The following is a 19,701-nucleotide window of genomic DNA, read 5'->3' on the forward strand; positions in this document are numbered from 1 at the left end:
TACTTAACCCTTTCAGAACAATGGCTTCTGCCTGCTACGTACGTAAGTACATACGTATCAGATACAAGCGCTGGTTTCCGTGGAGGCTGCAGGGGCTCGACACGCAGACACCTGGGTGGTGCTTGCTGCCCTGCTGACACACCACGCAGCCACTACAGTTCTGATTTCTAGGAAGGATGGTGAATTAAGGTGCCATTTAGCTCGACCTTATTACACTACCAGAAAGAAAAGCCATGGGCCGCACTTGCTTTTTCCTCTCATTTAAAAATGTTTTTTCATTTTGAAAGCAACTCCTGTCCCCATTTCTGCTGACGCCTGGCCTGTCCTCAGAAAGAACCAGACGAGAAAACATTTCACTGGAGTCCGTTGCTACACCGCGGTCCGCACGCAGCCCAGCACCCAGCTCAAACCAGCCAGGGAAGAGAAGGGGACTAGTGGAGGAAAGCCGAGGAGTGGACCGGGACGAGGCTGGCCCTCTCCGGCATCACTTGCGGCAGGTCCATGGAGGGTGGACGGTCTCAGACCAGCCCAGTCCAGAGACCGACTTCCAGCTCGCCCCTCCTGCTCTCTCCCTGCGCTGTCGTCAGGGGGTCTCAGGAGACGGAGGATCTGGGTGCACATCCTCTGGCTTTGGCTCCGGGTGAAAGCACTCATATTAGGTTGTAAGCTCCAGAGTGCTGAAATGTGTGGAATCCAATGTCTTGGTTATTTCCAATTGCACTGAGGGCAGGGATCCCAGCCTGCTGGGAAATTTGACTAAGAGGCAAATTTAAAATGCTTTTAAAAGTAGCTTTTTTCATTTTATTCATGTTTTAAATTTTTAAATCAAAGTACAAAATACGTTTAAAACTTAAAAAGAATATCAGGCTTGTGTAAAAAGCAAGCCACCCCACTTCTCACTCCCAATTCTTACTGCCAAAGTACTGTCAATGCTTTCAGTTTTTGCCATAGTATTTATATCTTTGTGCTTATAGAGTGAATTTTTTCCCATTTCAGACACCATCTATGGCCTTTTCCCAAAGAACATCCATCACCGTCCCTGGTGTGCATCCCATGCTCCAATCTAGTCCTGGGACAATTTCTGGTCAAGTGAAAAACCACATTCAAGGCTGAGCCATGTACGAGTAACTTTTCATGTAGTTTTTTGAGGCGTTATTAATTGCCTTTTGTTTGTTTGACTTTCTACAGACCCATCATATCACAAAATCATCTGTAAAGTCTCTTGCACTACCATAAAGTTCCTCTTTTTAATAAATGTTTTTATTGATTTTGAGAGACAGAGGAAGGGAGAGAGAGAGAGAAACCTTGTTCGGCTGCCTCCTACGGGGATTAAGCCTGCAAACGGGCATGTCAAACTGGTGACCTCTCGGTGCATGAGGCAAAGCTCAACTGAGTCACACCAGCCAGGGCAAAACTCCTTCAATAAGGTCAAATAAATCAAGTATTTTTCTTTATTCTTAGAGATTAACCCTCTCACAGCCCTCTCTTCCATGCCACTCTGGACTGATTGTGCTCCGGCATCCTGTACTTGTCCAGCAATTTCCCAGAAACCCCCTGGACTCTCCCATGTGTGATCCCATTTCCTGGAGCCCTTCTCAGCCTCTTTATTTGCTGGAACATGTTTTCCCATAACTTCTCGAGGAATAAGACTTTAGGGACTTTGAATGTCACAATGAAAAATTTACTCTGGAATCTTTCCTGTTCAAGACTTTTCTCGGGGTCTGCAATCTGGCTGTCCACTCACACCTTGGACAGTGAGAAGCAAACAGTGAGGGCTGCAGACAGCACTGGCAACCTCAGCATCAGAGTAGCTAACTGCGAGCAGCTCGGTCATCTCGCTGGGGCCTGGTGTCCCTTGGGCTGGACAGCATCTCCGGAGAGCAGTCTGCACGATTCTGAAAATGCTCCACTGTCTTGGGGCGAGAGAGGTGCAGGAGAGGAGGTGGCTGCCAGTGCGGCACGTGAGGTGCGCACCCCGCGGCCACACAGCCTGCTCAGACCTCACTCGCTCGCTCTCAGCCTCTCCCTCCACAGCTGTGCGGGTCCCTCTGTTCCCAGTTCCCAGTCCCCGTAGCTCACTTTTCCGGGCGAACACACCTGCCCCTGCAGAGGGAGCATAGCGGCCGGGCTGCAGGCGTGGGGAGTGTAACTGGCCCACATGTCACCTCCCACCTTTTATCTCCCAGGATCTGCAGTGTTAGCGTCTGGTCTTCACTAACTAACACAACTGGATTTCCTTTCCTGGTCTCGTTGTCTTTATTGTTTATACCATTTTTGCTTTTCCAGTCAGTAAGCTTCAAGCTGTTTGTGTTCAACTTTTCCAAAGTCAATAATTAGATTATGTAATTAATTAAAATAATTAAAAATTATTCTAGTGAACGCACATCATAAAATAGCAGTGACCAAACATCTCACAAATGGGGACATGCTAACTGGTGATTCACTGTGAAATGAAAGCCCCGAAGGCTTTCTTCTTGGTTCCTTGGAGAACTGTCCGCTGGGTCCCTGTAGAAGCACACGCCGCAAGGCAACGAGCACCCAGATGCAGCGCGAGCAGGTTCTACCCTGTAGTGAGTATCACAGTAAGTACTTTTCTGACTTGTAAGTCTCACCCTCACATGCGGCACTTGACATCCAAGGTGAAAATTGTTGTCTGTATCTCCAACATTTAGCACTTCAGTAAGCAAAGACTAAAGAATCCATTCATATCTCTAGGTCCTACAAATCCAACCAAACCTGAAGTCACCTTTTCAAGATCACCTGGTGGGTACACAAAGGCTTGGACAATGACCGTCACATCTGCAGAGTGCCTCCCGGTATACACAGCACCCCCGTATGCCCGGGACAGTCTATCGGGTACCTTAAAGGGCTTTAAAGTGGCTCTGAACTCCAATGAGAAACCCCTAGACCTAAGGCCCATTTAAGGATGGGCAAAGATTTCACGAGCAAGCCCTTTCTTTCCAGAGACACACCTAGGACTCCACATGGTTCACCCCTTTGGGAAATATCTATTAAGTACCATGGGTACACAAAGATGAGTCAGACACAGTCCCTTCTCCACCGAGGCTTGCAGGTAAGATAAGTAATGTACTTTTTAAAAATCCACAGGACAACGTGCAAAGTGGTAAGTTTCCCAGGACCAGCCCACTAAGCAGGGCCTGGTTGGGCGGCTGCGGCAAAGGCCGTGCACAAGCAGTCCCGACACCTCTCCCACATTACGTTCTAGTACTGGAAACTGTAAAAATCACCAGTCAGAATAGGCCCTCAACTGGGGGAGGGGGTAATTAAAAGTTAAAGAAAAGCTTTAGTAAGTACCTTCTTATACATGATTAATGTGAGAGCTGTCCTCTTGCAAGAAAATAACCAAAAATAAAACATCCACTAAGCAACAGCCTCCCATCCCAGATAACCTTATGCTGAGATTTCAAGTAACAAAATCCAGGGGAATCTAAGAAACATGCCTTTTCAGGTCCACCTGCTGAGAATAATAAACAACATAATGCTTCAAAGCAAACTGCGGTCATTATTGTTTTCTTAAGTAATTCTTTAGAAACAAATCGAACAAACTGAGAAACTGCGTGATGCTGTGAAACTGCATAATTAAATCTCTAAAATTATGAAGAGATTTCCTTACTACTTAAATTTTTCCAAGCGTGCCTGAGTCAATATGCTTTGATGATCGTAAGTTCCCTTTCTTGTTTGCTATTTAAAAAGCAATGCTTTGACCTCACATTTTGAAGACTTTTCTAACTATGTGCACTGGTAACAGTGAGGCCCACTTAAATACACAGCACTGGGCTCCCGGCTGCAGCAGAACCAGACTCTGCTCCGGAGTCCACCACTTCCAAGAACTCCGTGGTCACGGGGCCGGGCACAGGTGCCGCCAGACCTGGGCTTTTCCAAGTGGGGCCTCTGACAAAGCCACTCTTCCCGTCTTTAGGCAACAAGTAGCGTTTGCCATGTGAAACTAACTCTTACAAAATATAACTGTCAACATGGCCGAACACTAGACTTAAGAACTCACAGGTGTCCTAAGACCAGAGAGCTGCGCTGTGCAGGCGGTCACCCGGCCGCCGCCGCGAGCAACGCCTTCGAGCAGAGGGGAGGAATGGCTATCTCACCAGCACACACAGGAACACTGTTGGGGCGACGTTCACCCGCCTTCCAAGATCGCAGAGCCAAGACACACAGCAAACGCATCACAGTTTATTAACTGTTTTCTTAGAAACTTACATGTTTTCCTGTGTTTCCTTTTAGCTTTAGTACTAATCCCATGTCACATACAGTTTCCTCTTGTCTTCCTTTGTTTTTCATTTCTTCCATTTCCACCCCCTCTCTAAGACGTTAGTCACTTTGGAATTTGTGGAATGACAGAGACGAAGTGTCCCTGGGTGGAAGGAAAGGCACAGCACAGACACCCTGCCCCCAGGGGCAAGCAGCTCCCAAGTCACAGAGTGGCGATGGCACCTCTGCGCTCGACGCTGGAAAGGGAAGGTCATAGAGACAGGAAGGCATTTTTAAACACCTGCAGAAATGCTCTGAGGCAGGCAGGTCCTGGACATCCCACCAGCAGTGTTTGCTCAAGAACAGAAAGGGGGCCCTAGGGGTGGCTCAGTGGTAGAGCTTCGGCTCGCTCACCGAATGGTCAAGGGTTTGATTCCTGGTCAAGGGCGTGTTGTAGGTTCCCTGCCCTGATGGGATTTGTGTGGGAGGCAACCAATGTCTCTCACATCCATGTTTCTTTTCTTTCCCCCTCCCTCCCTTTCATTCTAAAAATCAACAGGGAAAATATCTTCAGGTTAGGAGAGAGAGACGAAAGGAAGGGAGGTGGGGAGGAAGGGAGGGAAAGACAGAATAGAAAGGAAGAATAGAAAGAAAGAACAGAAAGGGGAACAAGTAGCAGGAAAAGGCTGCGCTGCTCAGCGTGGTCCTGACCGGATGCAACAGCGACTCCTGAGGTCTAGGAGCACACGCCGGGGCAGGGCAGGGCTGGAAGTCAGGGAATTGAGCTTTTCCCACATTTTTGGTTTATTTTTAAAGAAAAGGATAAGTTCTTACATCAGAGGAAAAGTGTGATTTTGACTCCTATTTATACTGAAAAAGGTCATTTATACTCAGTAAGGAGCAGCATGTGGCCCTGCGGCACGGCACCGTGGACTCCTTTCTAGAAGGAAAGAGGCAGCGCAGCAAACCAGACACACTGTCTTGCTTTCACTAGTGACGCACAGCTCGCTGGAGGTCAGAATGAAGAAAGAAAGACTAGGAGACAGGAGCCCTATCCAAGTACATCGATTAAGGCAGTGACTTTGACCTGGACTACCGACAGGCTTTTCTCAAAGAGAAACTTCTGTCTAAAATTCTGTATTAAACTTAGACAAAGAATGAGAAAATAGCCCGGTTCATGTGGCTCGGTGGTTGAGCGTTGCTCTGTGCACAAGAGGTCACGGTTCAATTCCTGGTCAGGGCACATGCCTGGGTTGCAGGCTCCATCCCAAGTGGGGGCATGCAGGAGGCAGCTGATCAATGTTTCTATTGCTCCCTTCCTCCCTCTCTGTAAAAATCAATAATAATAATTTAAAAAAAACATTAAAAACAAAAGAGAAAACATACTTATCAAATACCCGGATGCCATGGGAATAAGGAGGAAGAATTTAGGTATCGAATCAAGATTCAATAAAAACAAGACCACAAACCATTAGGGTAAAATGACAATACTATGAAATAGTCTTCATTTTTGCTCTAAAAACAAGTGAGAATAGAACGGGAGAAAAATCTAGCCCACGAACCATTTTTGGGGGGAAAAAAGCTAGAGACCAAGTTCTGTCTGAGCCCAGGCTGGGAGGATGTATGTCGCTGTGAAATGTAAGGTGTGGCAGGGAACTTTGTACAGAGGAGATCTGTAGCCCACGGCTTCGACCCCAGTGACACACGCAGTGAGCCGAGCAGCCCTGTCCCAGGAGGGAGCCGGCCGGGCGCTGAGGCACGAGTGGGAATCATGGGGAAACCCATACTAATGCGCTCATGCCCTCAGCTCCCATCCTCCTGGGACAGCCAAAAGCAACAGAGAAAATGGAAAACATAAACAAAAACCGCACTTTCAGCAAAACTGAAAGACGGGAACATATCTTTAAGGACTTCTCAGACCCTCAGTTCACAAAGGCGCCAGGGAGAGGAGGCCGGGACCTCGGAGGGGAAGAGGGCGGCAGCAGCACTTTCCCGAGCCCCGAAGGGGGAGGGAGTGTGTGTGGGCAGAGCAGGAATGCTCACCTGCCGGGGGTCAGGAACAGGGGGGCTGGCAGAAGCCCTCACCCCCACCCCCATCATGGGCCTGACCTTGTGGCCATTTCAAAGAAAGGACAGCTGCACTGTGTTCCCATAATCTCAGCTTTTGGGCTTTTTTATTTTCCGGCACTCACAGGTAGAAAGTTATTCCCTTCAGTTTTAATTGTCACTTGTCTTATGAGTGAGCCGATCACCTTTATCTACTTTGTCTGTTAATAACAAAAGACATCCCTAGTCCGCAAACAGTTCTGATTGAACTTTGAATGCCAATTCAGGGCGACAAACCACTGATGGCTCAAATATTCCCAATGGCTTCACTCCCCAGGCCAACACAAGAGCCTGCGCACCAGGAGCCCACACTCGCCTGTGTCCCTATGCAGTTCCCTCTTTCCCGACTCTGAGTGTGAACGTTTACTGAGGAGCTGACACTAAAGGCGCCATGACATTAGCAGTGAGCACTAAGTTCTCCTTGAGCAGAAGTCCCTGCGTAGGTCCTGCTCCTTGCGGAGGCTGCAGGAAGCGGGACCCAGCACCGCTCGGCCAGCTGCAGCTCCCGGGCCTGTGCCACAAACCAGCTCTGGCTGAGCTGCCTTCGCACTTAAGTTATAAACCACCCAACCCACCTGTTTCTTGTGCTAAAGGGAAGGACAGCCCACGGTCAGAAAGGACAGTGAACAGCTGCAGGTTCCAGGTCAACAACCAGAAAGAGCCTCAGAACCCAAGCATCCCCACAGTCCTGTGCTCAACATGCGCCTCGCAGCCTCGGATCCACTGCATCCCTTTCAAAGAGCATTGAGGACAGCTTTAAAAATACCCCCGAGCGCAAATACACCGCCAAGAGCGTCCCGCGAACAGTGTCCCTCCTGCAGAGGGAGGCTATGTCTGAGGTTCTCTTCCACACACTCTGGATGAACTTCCCAGTCCCTCGGGCAGACAGGCACGGATTTTCTAAGGTTGGGGTGAATTTAAAGTCTGCAGAATTCAGGTTAGAAACACAGAAAAGGAAACAAAGTCTTCCCCTACAAAATGTATTCTGAAGTAATTTGGGTAACAGCGTGTGTTGTTATTTTATTTATAGAGCAAAGCCCAGTATTGATATTATATCTATATATGTTTTGCATTCTTTTTCTGGAGTGAAAGATAGAGGTAAAACAGTAAGTATGTAAATGAAGTGGACAGAAATATTATGAATGAGAAACCTGGAGCTGTGAAATATAAAATAAAACCAGTTAGGAAAATAAAATCAAAACCCACTTTTGAACCCCAAGTGAAATATAGGAAAACAATGTTTCTGTGAATTAAAAATGAAATAGCTGTAACCACATTACCAATGTTAACAGTGTCCCTGAGGTAAATGAGCAGGTGGTACAAAATATATTTCCCACCACAGGACATGGCCAATCGCATGCTTGCAGCCAGGTTACAGAACAGCGCTTGCATGGCACACAGCATGATTCTTTTCTTCATTCCTTGCCTTCAATGTACCTGAAGTTAAGGCATTTGCAGAAAAGTTTTTCATATGAAAAACTCAGAGGTTTCAGAAAAAATATGTACATGCAAACTTGAACCCAGAGGCCAAGAGAGAGAAGAAATCAGGTGGAGCCTGAGCCGAACCCCAGGGAGCGGCTTCTCAGAGCCAGTGCGAGCCGCCACACGCCCGGCCGGCACCGTGTGAGGAGCAGCAGGGCAGGCCCCTGGCGTTTTCACGAGGAACGTGAAGGCCTGCGTCCCGTGGCGGCAGAGCTTGGCCAGGCTGCAGCCTCGGGAGCTGCAGACAATGCCCTGTGAGTGTCTAGAGACCAATGTGAATAAAGAAAGAGAAAGCAACTTGGACATGTCCTTTCTCTACCTCTTCCAGCCGCCGCCGCTGTTCCTTCTGCTGCTCAATCCGTTTCTGCCTCTCGGCCAGCAGCTGCCTTTTATACTCCTCCTGCTCCCGCAGCTGCTGCTCCTGAAGCAGCTGTTGTCTCCGAAGAGCCTCAGAGCGCTCCTTGTTCTCCTGCTGCAGCCGCAGGAAATCGCGACGCAGAGTGGACTCCCCAGGCACGTTCACAATGGAGCTGCGGGAGGAAGGGGCGCTCAGGTGGCCGCTGCCTCTGAGGAGCGGCTCCAGCTCCTGTCACCCTAACCCGCCTTCCAACAAGTCCACGGCAGTAACCACACGTACAACTCAGTAGTACTTACCTGCTTTCATGCATCTCATAAACATCTTAAAACTCTGGCCTGGGTACATCTCCCTTAGGACTCTCACATAACTCAACTCTAAAATTAAAAGCTGGGAGCATCCCTGTCTGACCACCTTACTTCCTATCAGTGACAGTCATGTCATGCTCTGGTCTGCTGGGCAAGAAATACCACGTAACCTTCAGCACCTTCATTTGCGTCATCTGCACACGAGTCTCACCGGGTGTTCCCTCGCACCTCCTGTGGATCCGGGGTCAGCTGCGGAGCCCCAGGGAGTCCCAGACGTTAAGCACTGACCGAGCAGCACCCCTCCTAGCTGGTCTTCCACCCTCCACTCCCAAACACTGGAGTAACATGGCAAAGGAATCTGCTTCCACAGCCTCTTTCATTAGATGCTGCTCCTACCCCAAAACAACTGCATTGCTCATGGCATCAATTCAAATTACTCTAAAAGTTTTAGTCTCAAATGGATTCAAGTCTCTGTATGAAGAAAAGGACATTACGAAGTTTTTTCAACAAATTCTCCTATTTCCTGCTATGCTCCCATCAAGCTGCCAGCTGTACACACGGGTGCCCTCAGGCCCTTCACCCTCCTACCCACCTTGTTCCGTTGGTTAGTTAGTATGTGTAGCTACAGCATCAGCCAGGCAAGACCAATACTACAATTTTAAACTCCTCTATCCTTTGACTAATTAGTTTCCTCGAGGTCCATACAACCAACTCTTCATCCTTCTGCTTCCCTGTACATTGGGAGGCAGAGAGGACCATGGGCTACGAAATGGGTCAGGACAGAGTATACCTAATAAAGGAAACGGAATGCTGCTCACCACATTTGTGGGAGCAAAACAAAAAAAACGTTTTGGGTATAAGTGCAGTTTCTCCATGGCGGCCCTCCCGGCCGAGCGGACTGTGTGCGTGCAGGGCCTCTTGCCTGGGGTGCCAGCGGCAGGCTCCCTTCCTCAGGACCTCACGTAGCCCACACATTCCCTAAGGACTGGGGCGGGGGATGGGGAGGAGCAATGCAATCTTGGTAAAGGATCAGTGGGAAAGAGCTAGAGGGGGACATGCTTATAGAAATGTTTCAAAAAATAGAGAAGAATGGAGGCTACTAAGGCCCTTCCAGAGTCAGGTGAGATCCTGCCCGCTATGGAGAAGGGCGTCCTCTGAGAGCCCGCGTCGCTCTGTGGACCAGCGGCTGGCGTACCTCGGCTCTCCTTCCTGCTCGGGCACCTCCTCCTCTTCCTCCTCACTGCCGCTGTACTCGTATTCCGTTTCATCTGTTCAGAAAAGACGAACGGGACTGTTCACAAATCATGACACGTGCACACACAGGCAAGTCTCCAGGAGCGTGTGAACAACACGTTCTTGGTGAAAACAGCGATGTGTACAGAGCGTGGGGGAGGAGGCGCGTGACCGCACCTTCCAAAGGGAGGGCTGCTCCCTGGCCGTACTCCCCCCACGAGAGCAGATCTGTGCATCCAAGACACCCCCACAGGATGTCCGCCGAGGGAGCAGGGCCAGGACAGGCCCAGAGCCCTGGACACAGAAGAAAAATGGCCCAAGAGTGTCAGAAAATTCAGAAAATCCACACTGATGCCGAATTTCAAAAAAAGGAGATTTCGCTGCCCAAACTAAGGCGGGGGCAGGGATAGGCTGGAGGGGGTCAATGTGGGGAGAAAGGGGACATATGTAATACTTTCAACAATAAAGATTTAAGATATGTGTGTGTGTGTGTGTGTGTGTGTGTGTGTGTATATAGATGTATATGTACATAATAAAATGTTTATTGTTAGTGCTCGGGGATCCCCCTAAAGTGCAGCAGAGTCTGCTGGGGGCAGAAAGGGAAGCAGGAAGTAGATACTAATGGCAGAAAAAACAAAATCAATGTTCCCACAGTTATAAAGGTGGAATCATGGAGAAATTGATGAAACAATACAGCAGAGGGAGACAAAATTGGCTCTCCTTAGACCAGACTAAGTTTCAACACGAATAACTTATTTTCACTTCCACAGGTTCTATGCCATTTCCCCAAAAGCAACAGTCCATTTGGTTGGACCCTGACCTGAATGTCAGTACCTGGCTTTCAGTGAGCAATTTCCCTTGACGGAGCAATCCAAACCAGGAAGGTTGAAGAGATTTATAAACAAAGTCTCTTCACAAAAAATATATTTCTAACTTTTTTCCAGAGACATACATTTAAAACCAGTTTCCTGGTAAGAAAAATGCAGACGGAGAACTGAAATGGGTTCCGCCTACGTCACATGCAGCTGCAGGTCCGTCTGCATACACATCCACAAGGTCACCCGGCCACACACACTCACGGCACTGCCTCTCGGAGGCTGGGCGAGCCGAACGCTGGCATGGCGAGGCCTGCAGGCCCTGGGCCCGCCCCAGCTGCTGGACCTGGCTCTTCGCGGGCCTGCGGGCAGAGCCCAGCGGGCAGGAGCAACCTATCTAGTTGGCAAAATATATATGTTTAAGATGAAATAAAAACAGGTCTAATACCTTTCTCTCCTCTCTTCTTCCTGGTCCGGTCTATGTGGTCCTTCAGCTGGATTCTAACTTGCCTCTCATTTGGCTGGTCCCTTATGAAAGGATGTTTCAAGAGCTGCTCTGTGGAGGGCCGCTGCATGTAGTTCTTCACCAGGCACCCTTCTATAAAACTAAAAAATTTCTTTGACCTGTAAGAGAAAGTAAAAAAGATCATCAAATGTCTACCACAAAGAGCAAAACTCCCAAAGATCAGTGACGTATCAGCTGAGGGCAGAGACGAGCCCCAGGACAGCAAGGCGCCCTGGGAACGCACAGGCATGGCGTGGGGAGACACACGGGGCTCAGGACCGGGACCAGGAGCAGACGTCCACCGTCCAGGGGCTGGACCAGATCACTGGCAATAAGCACAGACCTCCTCATGCAGAGCTGATCTAAAGTAACTGGGTTTGAATTTCATGATGCTCATTATTAACCACTTAGTTGTGGGGGGGTGGGGCGGGGGAGGGTTTGCTAAAACGAAGGTAGGTGGAGGATGGATGTCTGGAACCTGGAAGACAAGGACAATACAGAAACAAAAGAGAAGGAGCCGAGTAAGTGACCAGAGGCAGGGGCCCTTGAACCTGTTAACGCAGTGGTTCTCAACCTTCTGGCCCTTTAAATACAGTTCCTCATGTTGTGGACCCAACCATAAAATTATTTTCGTTGCTACTTCATAATTGTAATATTGCTACTGTTATGAATCGTCATGTAAATATCTGATATGCAGGATGGTCTTAGGCGACCCCTGTGAAAGGGTCGTTCAACTGCCAAAGGGGTCGCAACCCACAGGTTGAGAACTGCTGTGTTAACGTGACATTCCAATCCCAGTCTCAAACGGATTGTCATTCGCTCTTTATGCTAATGTACAGCTTTGGAAACAATGGTTTGAAGGGGTAAGTAACTCTGTCACCAACATTTCTCAGACCAGCCACTTGGGTTTTTGCTGAGAGAGGCCTAGCTCATGCTGACCCCCAGCCTGAGTCATGGCCCAGACCCTCGGCCTTCACACCTCCTGAGACTTGGCCCGGCATCACCTCCTGGGTTAGCCTCCCCTGCAGCCCCCCACGTGCCCAGCAAGGAGCCCTTCTTCGGGGCATCTGCACTGAAGGAACTGCGCCATGGCCCTGCTCCCCGCCGGTGGGGAAGGCACGGCGCTGACACGGGCTCCTAGTCTCCATCTGTCAGCATGCCCGGCACCGAGGATGGCAGGCCACAGTAAGGACACAATAAATTTTTGTTGAATGAATGAGTTATTCAGTTTAAAAAATGTAAATTAGAAAATTAGTTCAATTCTTTCCCATTACTTCACTGCTTTTAAGAATCACTTCTATTGTCCTATATTTCCATTCAAACTTACTAGTTTTTTTTTTCAATTCAACAAATATTTATGGATCGACAACTGACACTGGTTTATGCTCGGCTCTATGAGAAGTGCGCACAGGAAATACAGTGGAGGTGTGTGTGCACGTGTCATCACAGGGAAGAGGGGTGGGTGCTCAGTGGGTCGGACAGCATAGAGCAGGACCTCTGGTATCCAAGGTACGTGAGAAAAGCCATCATTCCAGAGAGAAGGGAATGGCGTGAACCCAGGTAGAGAACCGTGACGAATGATGAATCCTTTCCTAGTGCTGGTATGAAACATGGAAAAGAACAGAAAAATAGGCTGGGGTCCGCTAAGAGAGGGCCCGAGGCAGGAGGCTGCTGCTTCATCCTGTGGGGCTCGAGGAGCAGGGAGGGTCCTAGCCGCTGGGGAGGAGCTCCCTGACACCGTGACTCGAAAACCCCACGCCCACAGGTCACCTGGGGGCTTCATTAAAATACACAAACCTGGGTCACTCCTCAGACCTAATGAACCAGGAATTTTGAGGTTGGAGCCCTCAACTAAAAGATGCCAAAGATTCCAAAGTCATACCATGTCCACGGATAAACATGTGGGAATCGATGGTCTACAGTCAATCCTTTAAAATCGACTAGTACATTCTGCTGGCAGAGTTCGTGATCACCTTTTGGGAGCCACTTCTCCCTACACAGAAGAACTTACACGTAGTGGAAAGACAGCAACCCTGAAGGAAGGAGCCTTATGTCTGTCGCCATCTTGTTGCTTTGGAAAACGTGGGTAAATTGGAGCAGTGGCTGAACAGGCATCTAATCAAGTTTAGGGGGATGTTTGGGCAAGAACTCTCAGGGAGAATTTGTTGTCATCCACATCTGTCCCTTTGCATCACTGTGTTATGCACATAGTAGTGGTTGACCCCAAACTGAGGAATGACAAGCCCTGTAAACTGTGAGGCACCCTGAAGACGGAGCTACACTCTCCTTAATAAAATCTGACAGAGAAAAGGAAAGGGAGAAGTGACAGCGCCTAGTGCAGCACAAGCCAGATGTGTGTGAGCCGACCCCTTCCTCCTTGACCTCCACGAGAGGCACTGGTCTCCCTCAGCTGGCCACCCACGGAGGTCTGTTATCACGTCTGAGTACAGGGGACCATTGGGGCTAGAGTCTTCACAAGTATATGGCCTTAAACACCTTTCTACAAACTAGCGCCCCAGTTTTCTGGAGTTGAATGTGGTTCAAGACAGTATATAAAGAATAGAAAAATACTGCCTGCAAACAAAAGGTGGGGCAGGGGTGGTGAAATGTGCTGGGGGAAGGGACAGTGAGGGGCAGAAAAGAAACAGGAGTGAAAACACGTGTGCATGGACACAGCCAGACAGGAAACGGAAGCCACAGAACATCAGATGAGCAACCAAGAAGAAAAGAGCAGACAGGAACAGCGAAAGACCGAATCCAGAATAAAAGACTTAACCCTGAGGTCTTCTGCGTATTTCAGAATTAGAGTCAAGAACCTAAGAGGACAACACTAATTGGGAAATAGTTCCAGAAAGGAACAAACCAATTAGCCGAGCACAGTGGGATGGACAGCGCAAAGGGGACTGAGCGAGAGGGCTCACACTTCAGGCGGGAGCGAGCGGGCAACGTGCTCAGACAACAAGCGTGCGCTCCCTTGGCGACATTAACATGGCACCACACCAGCAGCCCACACCGCGGTCGCACAGCTCTCAGAAAGGGCATGCCGCTCTCCAAGAATACACATTTTCTTTAGCAAATAAATGAGCTGCAGGGAGAAACAGGCAGCAGAGCTCTGGGATGAAGAAAGACGCCTGACGTCCATGTTTTGCAACGATAACAGTAAATGGCACCGTTAATGCTAACATCCCATTTCACCTGAGGAACTGTAAGTCCATTCAGCTTTGCTTTTTACTGCAAAAATGTTCAGAAATATATCAAACTTAGAAGTGTGTTGAAATATTAAAATGGGACGTTTTTCTTAACCGTGTTACAGTGTTTCATATGGCCACTTGTCACTATTTCGTAACACAAAGAGAATCTATCGAGGAAAATAAACAGAACAAAAAGATCCATGTAACTGGTGTCTGGGGCACTGGCGCTGGCTCTTTGGGGATTAGAATGGCCAGAACTTTGCCTTGGAGTAAAACTAAAAAGGAACAATTTTTCTTAAAAGAAAAGAACAACAACAACAAAACCGTTTGTAGCTTACCATTTTTTTGACTTCAGCCGGGGAGGAGGGTTTCTGGGAATGAGAAACAGTGCTCTCATTGGATGCATGTCACAGAGAGCTGGGGAGAGGAGACGGTCGTGTCAGTATGGCACTTATTTTACTCATTCTTGAACTCTAGGGCTCACTCAAACACCAGACGCTCGGGCCCGTCCTCTGATATGCTTTCTTGTGTCAAGCAGGCCGGACTTGTAGCTATGAGCCCTAGGGCAAACCCTGAATTCCCCATTTAAACACAGCAAAATATGAGGAGGACCAGCACAAGAAGAATATACAATTTCAAAAAGACACTGAAAAGTTTTCATGAATCAAAGATAAATATTGATTCAAAGTGTTCAAAGACTCAATAGCTTAAGTTCCTAAGTCATCTACAAGCTGACAATGGAAATAAGTTTAATTCTTTGGATTGCTGTGGGAGTATCAGACGCTGCTCGTGAAGGCTCACAGGCCAGCCCTCCCGAGAGGCCGCCCGCTCAGGGACACGCTGGTGCGACATGACCTGGCACGCCTGTTGGGTCAAAGGGAATTGTTTAAGTCTGTGAAGTTACTGTTTGCACGCCTACCACTCGCCCAATGAAGGCCCGTTAGGTACCCAATTCTATGCACAAGGGCCATGGGCACTTTCATGTGTTATTTACCTTCATGAGACTCTTACAAGGCAGCTGGGAAATGGGGGCCAAAAAAGACAACCCCATCCCCACTGAGAAAGGAACTGAGGCAGGGCCAGGCAATGCCAGTCACTCAGGAGGAAACACGAGGGACACATGGTGTTCACAACAGATACCCATTTCTGTACTGCAAACTAATCCTTAGTTGTTGGCAATTTTTTTCATTCATTCAACAAAAATTTACTCAGCAACAACCAGTTACCAGACAGTTATGCATTCTTTGTGTATACTTTTTTATTAGGGGAACCAGCAGAAAATGCTATTTTTTCCTGTTCTCTGCAATTCTACCACATCCCTGATCAAAAATCAGTTAAATGAAATTGTCACTGATTTAATCCAAAGCAGAAGTTCATAGGTAATACAAAATGCTACTCTACAGATAAAAAGTCTTGCCTCTAGTTGTAAAGTCAACACACACACAATACTTAAGCTCCCTGTGTTAGGACGAGTTTCACTGAATACAGAAAAATCACTGCCTGTCACCTGAGGCCACTCACCGGAGTCTCAGGCCCGTATCTGAGCCCACCTCCAGTAAAGGACAGAGGAGCCTACGGAGCTCACCCACATCTCCAAAGGGAATAGTGGGTCCCACTGGCTCCTCTCAACCTAAAGCTTCACTGCGCTCAGGGCCCTTCATCGAGGGCCCCCCCAGGAATGGCTCTATCCACGAAGCTGTTCTTTGTGAGACTCAGAGCTAGGTGTACATTACAGGTAACGACTGGGCTACAGAGAACGCTACTTACGGGGAGCACCTTCTGCCATCTCGATGGCGGTGATGCCACAGGACCAAAGGTCACTCTGCAAAACAGAACAGCACGTCATGCGCAGCATTACAGACACGAGGCCCCCAGCTAACACAGCTGTTTACTCACACAAATGGGACAAATGCATTCTCTGGTGTATAAATGGAAAAACTCTCAGGAAGTTAAAAGCACACACACAATTGTGATAATACCTTTCAAATGAGTAAGATAAAGATGAAAGTGATTTGTTCATTAGAACCACTCGTGTCTACGAGGGAGTGGAGGTGGTGCCTGGGCAAGCACCCCCCCGGCCCGCGGCCTGCTCTTCTGCTCAGTGTTTCATTTCTCTATGAGCATTAGATCGTTTAGATCCCTGGCCCTAATATATGCCTCCTTTTACGTTTACCTCTCAAACTTCACGAGGGTGCTAAGCAGTGAACGGCCGGAGGGCTCTGTGTGAGGCCCTGCCCCTACGGAGGAAACACTGTGGCCACTGTCAGAGTCACCCCCCAGGCCCCGCCCGCCCTGCCTACTCCTAAGGAGTGAGCACTAAAGTCAAGGGCTTTCTGTGCATGGAATCTTTTCTTAGTTTTAGAAGCTGAATTTTAACTTTGTTCTCCACGAGGACAAGCATTTTCATCTGTTTCATTCACCTCTGTGTCCCTGGAATTGTGACTGGCATGTGGTAGGCACTCCATAAACAATGGATGATGAATGAATAAAGGTTCATCAGCCAATTTCTCAAAATCCAAATAAGGCTTTTACAGTAATTAACGAAGGATTGCTATCATTAGCATTCTTTTGTTTATATGCTCTCATAACATGGGAATCATTAAAGTTGTTCAGTTTCATGGTTTTACTGTAATTACTTAGAGTGCAAACACGTATGTTTGATCAGAGGACTAAGGAGAGGCCCACACAGCTCTCCTTGGTTCCATGGAGGTTTCCGTACTGCAGGGAGCAAGGGAGGGTGCAGCACCTGGACCTGGGACCACCTCCGCAGCAGGCCCATGCCCAGTGTGGCGGAGCCAACCACCTCTCCTCCGAGCCAACCTTGCTAATCCAGGTGATCAGCTGGGTCTAACTACGGGTTTTGTCTTTAAAAATTATTTTTAATTTACTTATGTATGAAAATACTGGAAAATGTTTGCAAATTTTGCAGGTTCAGAATGATGTATTAAAGAGTGAAAAGTCATAGAATCTATAATCTATTTGAAAATACTTCAGCAAATAAAAAAATAAAATGCATATTCCTCTACACCATAAGCTTAAATTAAATTTCGTTAATTGGGTATTTATAATAAACTAGAGGCCCGGTGCACGAATTCATGCACGGGCAGGGTCCCTCAGCCTGGCCAGCGATTGGGACTGATTGGAGCTGGCCGGGGGGAGTGACCGTGGGAGGTTGGCTGTAGGAGCGCACTGACCACCAAGGGGCAGCTCCTGTGCTGAGCATCTGCCCCCTGGTGGTCAGTGTGCGTCATAGCAACCGGTCGACTAATGGTTGCATAGGCCTTTTTATATATAGATACTGTGGAAATGGACAGTGTTATGACGTGAACTCAATTCTGAATGTTATTAAACAGGTACATTAACCACTCCGACTTGTTAGATAAGGCCAGGGGACTTTTTAAAAACTTGTTTGGGTTAATATATTCAACCCAAGTCTGAGGGTCAAATGTGGTTCTCCGTCAGGATCAGGACGTGCACGGCTGAGCCACGTGCCTGGAGGCACTGCAGTCATGCAAATACACTGTGACCTGATAAAAGGTGGAGCTCTGTCACAGGATCCGCCCAGTGGCCCAGGCTGCCCTGGAGGCAGTTTGTTCCTTAGTAAGAAGACCGGTGATGGTGCAGAATGGACACGAGAAGGCAGCATCTCCAGTGGTTCTCAACCTTCCTAATGCTGCGACCCTTTAATACAGTTCCTCATGTTGTGGTGACCCCCAACCATAAAATTATTTTCGTTGCTACTTCATAACTGTAATTTTGCTAGTTATGAATCGTAATGTAAATATCTGATATGCTATATGTGTTTTCCGATGGTCGCGACCCACAGGTTGAGAACCGCTGAAACGCTGTGCTGACAGTGCTACACCCGCACAGGGGTCCCAGGCACCTTCCCCGAGGGAGCAGGCAGGATGAGGGTGGGCGGTGCGTCAGCAGGGCCTGTCCCTCAAGGAACAGCAGGGACCCAGTGAGCCACGCGAGCAGGCGCCTCTTACTCTGTAGTCATAGGTGGCATCCGGGTTCTCGTCGCAGGCGATGACCTCAGGCGCCATCCAGTAGGGGGTGCCTATGAAGGTATTTCTCCTCCCCACAGTCCTGTCCAACTGAGCACTCACTCCGAAATCGACTGGAAGAGGAGAAAGAGAGAAAATGTGAAACACAACTAACAAACAAGACCACGAGAACTCGGAGGCGGTGTCTTCAGAGCAAACTGAGCAGGAACACGTCACCGACATGCAGCCTCCTCCGGTCACCGCATGACGAGCAGCCTTTCCAGAGGGAGCCAGCAGCCCTCTTCCTGCCCGGAAGCTGCCAGGCCTGGTCGCCTCCAAGCCGAGATCACTCCCAGGGCACAGGTTCCACTCCTGCCTGCGGATCAGCCTGAGCAGCCACCTGGCCAGCTCTTGGCGTGCACATTCCTCTGAGACAGGCTCGCCGGCCAGGGGACGGTCAGCAAGTGACCACTGAGGGATGCACAAGCCACACCGCGGGTGCACAGGGAACACACGGCTTGTGTAGTCGGGAGGGAGCCGTGCCAGTGCCTCCATCTGAGCTGGGAGGGATCCCAACTAGGCAGACTATTCCTCCACAGATGGCCAGTAATTGCAGGCACTACGCAAGAGCAATGATGAGATCTTACTTTTCAGTACTAGCTGCGGCACCTACAACTTTTTAAAGGTGGACTAGATTCTTATAAGCATAGTTTTCATGATGACTTAGTGGAAGAAAACAAGGTTAAACCTGTTTAAATCTGACAGGAGTATTATATGAAAGTGGGTGCGAGTGAGTTGAGATCCAGGCAAGGGAAACCGGAAACCCAGAGAGCCACCGAAACAGAGAACCACCACAAACCATATCCAGGAAGACACCATGGGCTCCACCCCCATTACGCACATGTTACCGAGCACCTACCACATTCAAGGCACCGTGCCAGGTGCTGCCTAAGAACATTCCGGCAAATAAATCAATCCTGGTCGCTGTACCCCCAGAACTTATATTCTCATAAAGGAGTCAGAATTATAAGTAAACAAATAGCTTAATAATTATGAATTGTGATCATTATTATGGAGGAAACAAGGCAGCAGGACCCGACACAGATCAGAGGGTCAGCGAAGGCCAATGAGGATGAAGAAAACACTGCAGCTTTGACCCAGGGAACAGTCTGTGCGAAGGCCCTGAGGCAGGTCCCAAGGAAATAAGTTGGTCACTGAGGAAGAAGAGTGAGGTCCTCACAGAAGGAGGCTAGCAGTAGCAGGGCCATGGTTGTTTATGAGCCATGACAGGAAATGTGGCTTTTATTCAAAGTTAAATAGAAAGTTATTAGTGATCTTGAAGCAGGAAAATGACATGATCTGACTTAGACTCTAGTCCAGGGGTGGGCAAACTTTTTGACTTGAGGGCCACAATGGGTTCTTAAACTGGACCGGAGGGCCGGAACAAAAGCATGGGTGGAGTGTTTGTGTGAACTAATATAAATTCAAAGTAA

General features: G+C 48.6%; 1 protein-coding gene across 33 annotated transcripts in view; it reads right to left on the bottom strand.

Moving 5' to 3' along the window:
* The window catches only part of MAP4K4 (mitogen-activated protein kinase kinase kinase kinase 4), a 187,947-nt gene that overhangs the window by 43,220 nt on the left and 125,026 nt on the right, over positions 1–19,701 (bottom strand). For 32 of the 33 annotated variants that reach the window (XR_001362622.1, XM_014541901.1, XM_014541881.1 and 29 more), the window contains exons 6-11: positions 18,212–18,342; positions 15,987–16,041; positions 14,558–14,636; positions 10,972–11,147; positions 9,671–9,743; positions 8,132–8,342 (exon numbers count right to left, since the gene is read on the bottom strand). Coding sequence is in view for 32 of the 33 variants with exons in the window: in XM_014541901.1 (XP_014397387.1) it covers positions 8,132–8,342; positions 9,671–9,743; positions 10,972–11,147; positions 14,558–14,636; positions 15,987–16,041; positions 18,212–18,342 (725 nt within the window). In the remaining variant the exon portion in view is untranslated. The remainder of the gene's footprint in view (positions 1–8,131; positions 8,343–9,670; positions 9,744–10,971; positions 11,148–14,557; positions 14,637–15,986; positions 16,042–18,211; positions 18,343–19,701) is intronic. The other variant, XM_014541902.1, reaches the window with a different exon arrangement.

Source organism: Myotis brandtii, unplaced genomic scaffold (genome assembly GCF_000412655.1).
Source record: "Myotis brandtii unplaced genomic scaffold, ASM41265v1 scaffold281, whole genome shotgun sequence".
NCBI lineage: Eukaryota > Metazoa > Chordata > Mammalia > Chiroptera > Vespertilionidae > Myotis > Myotis brandtii.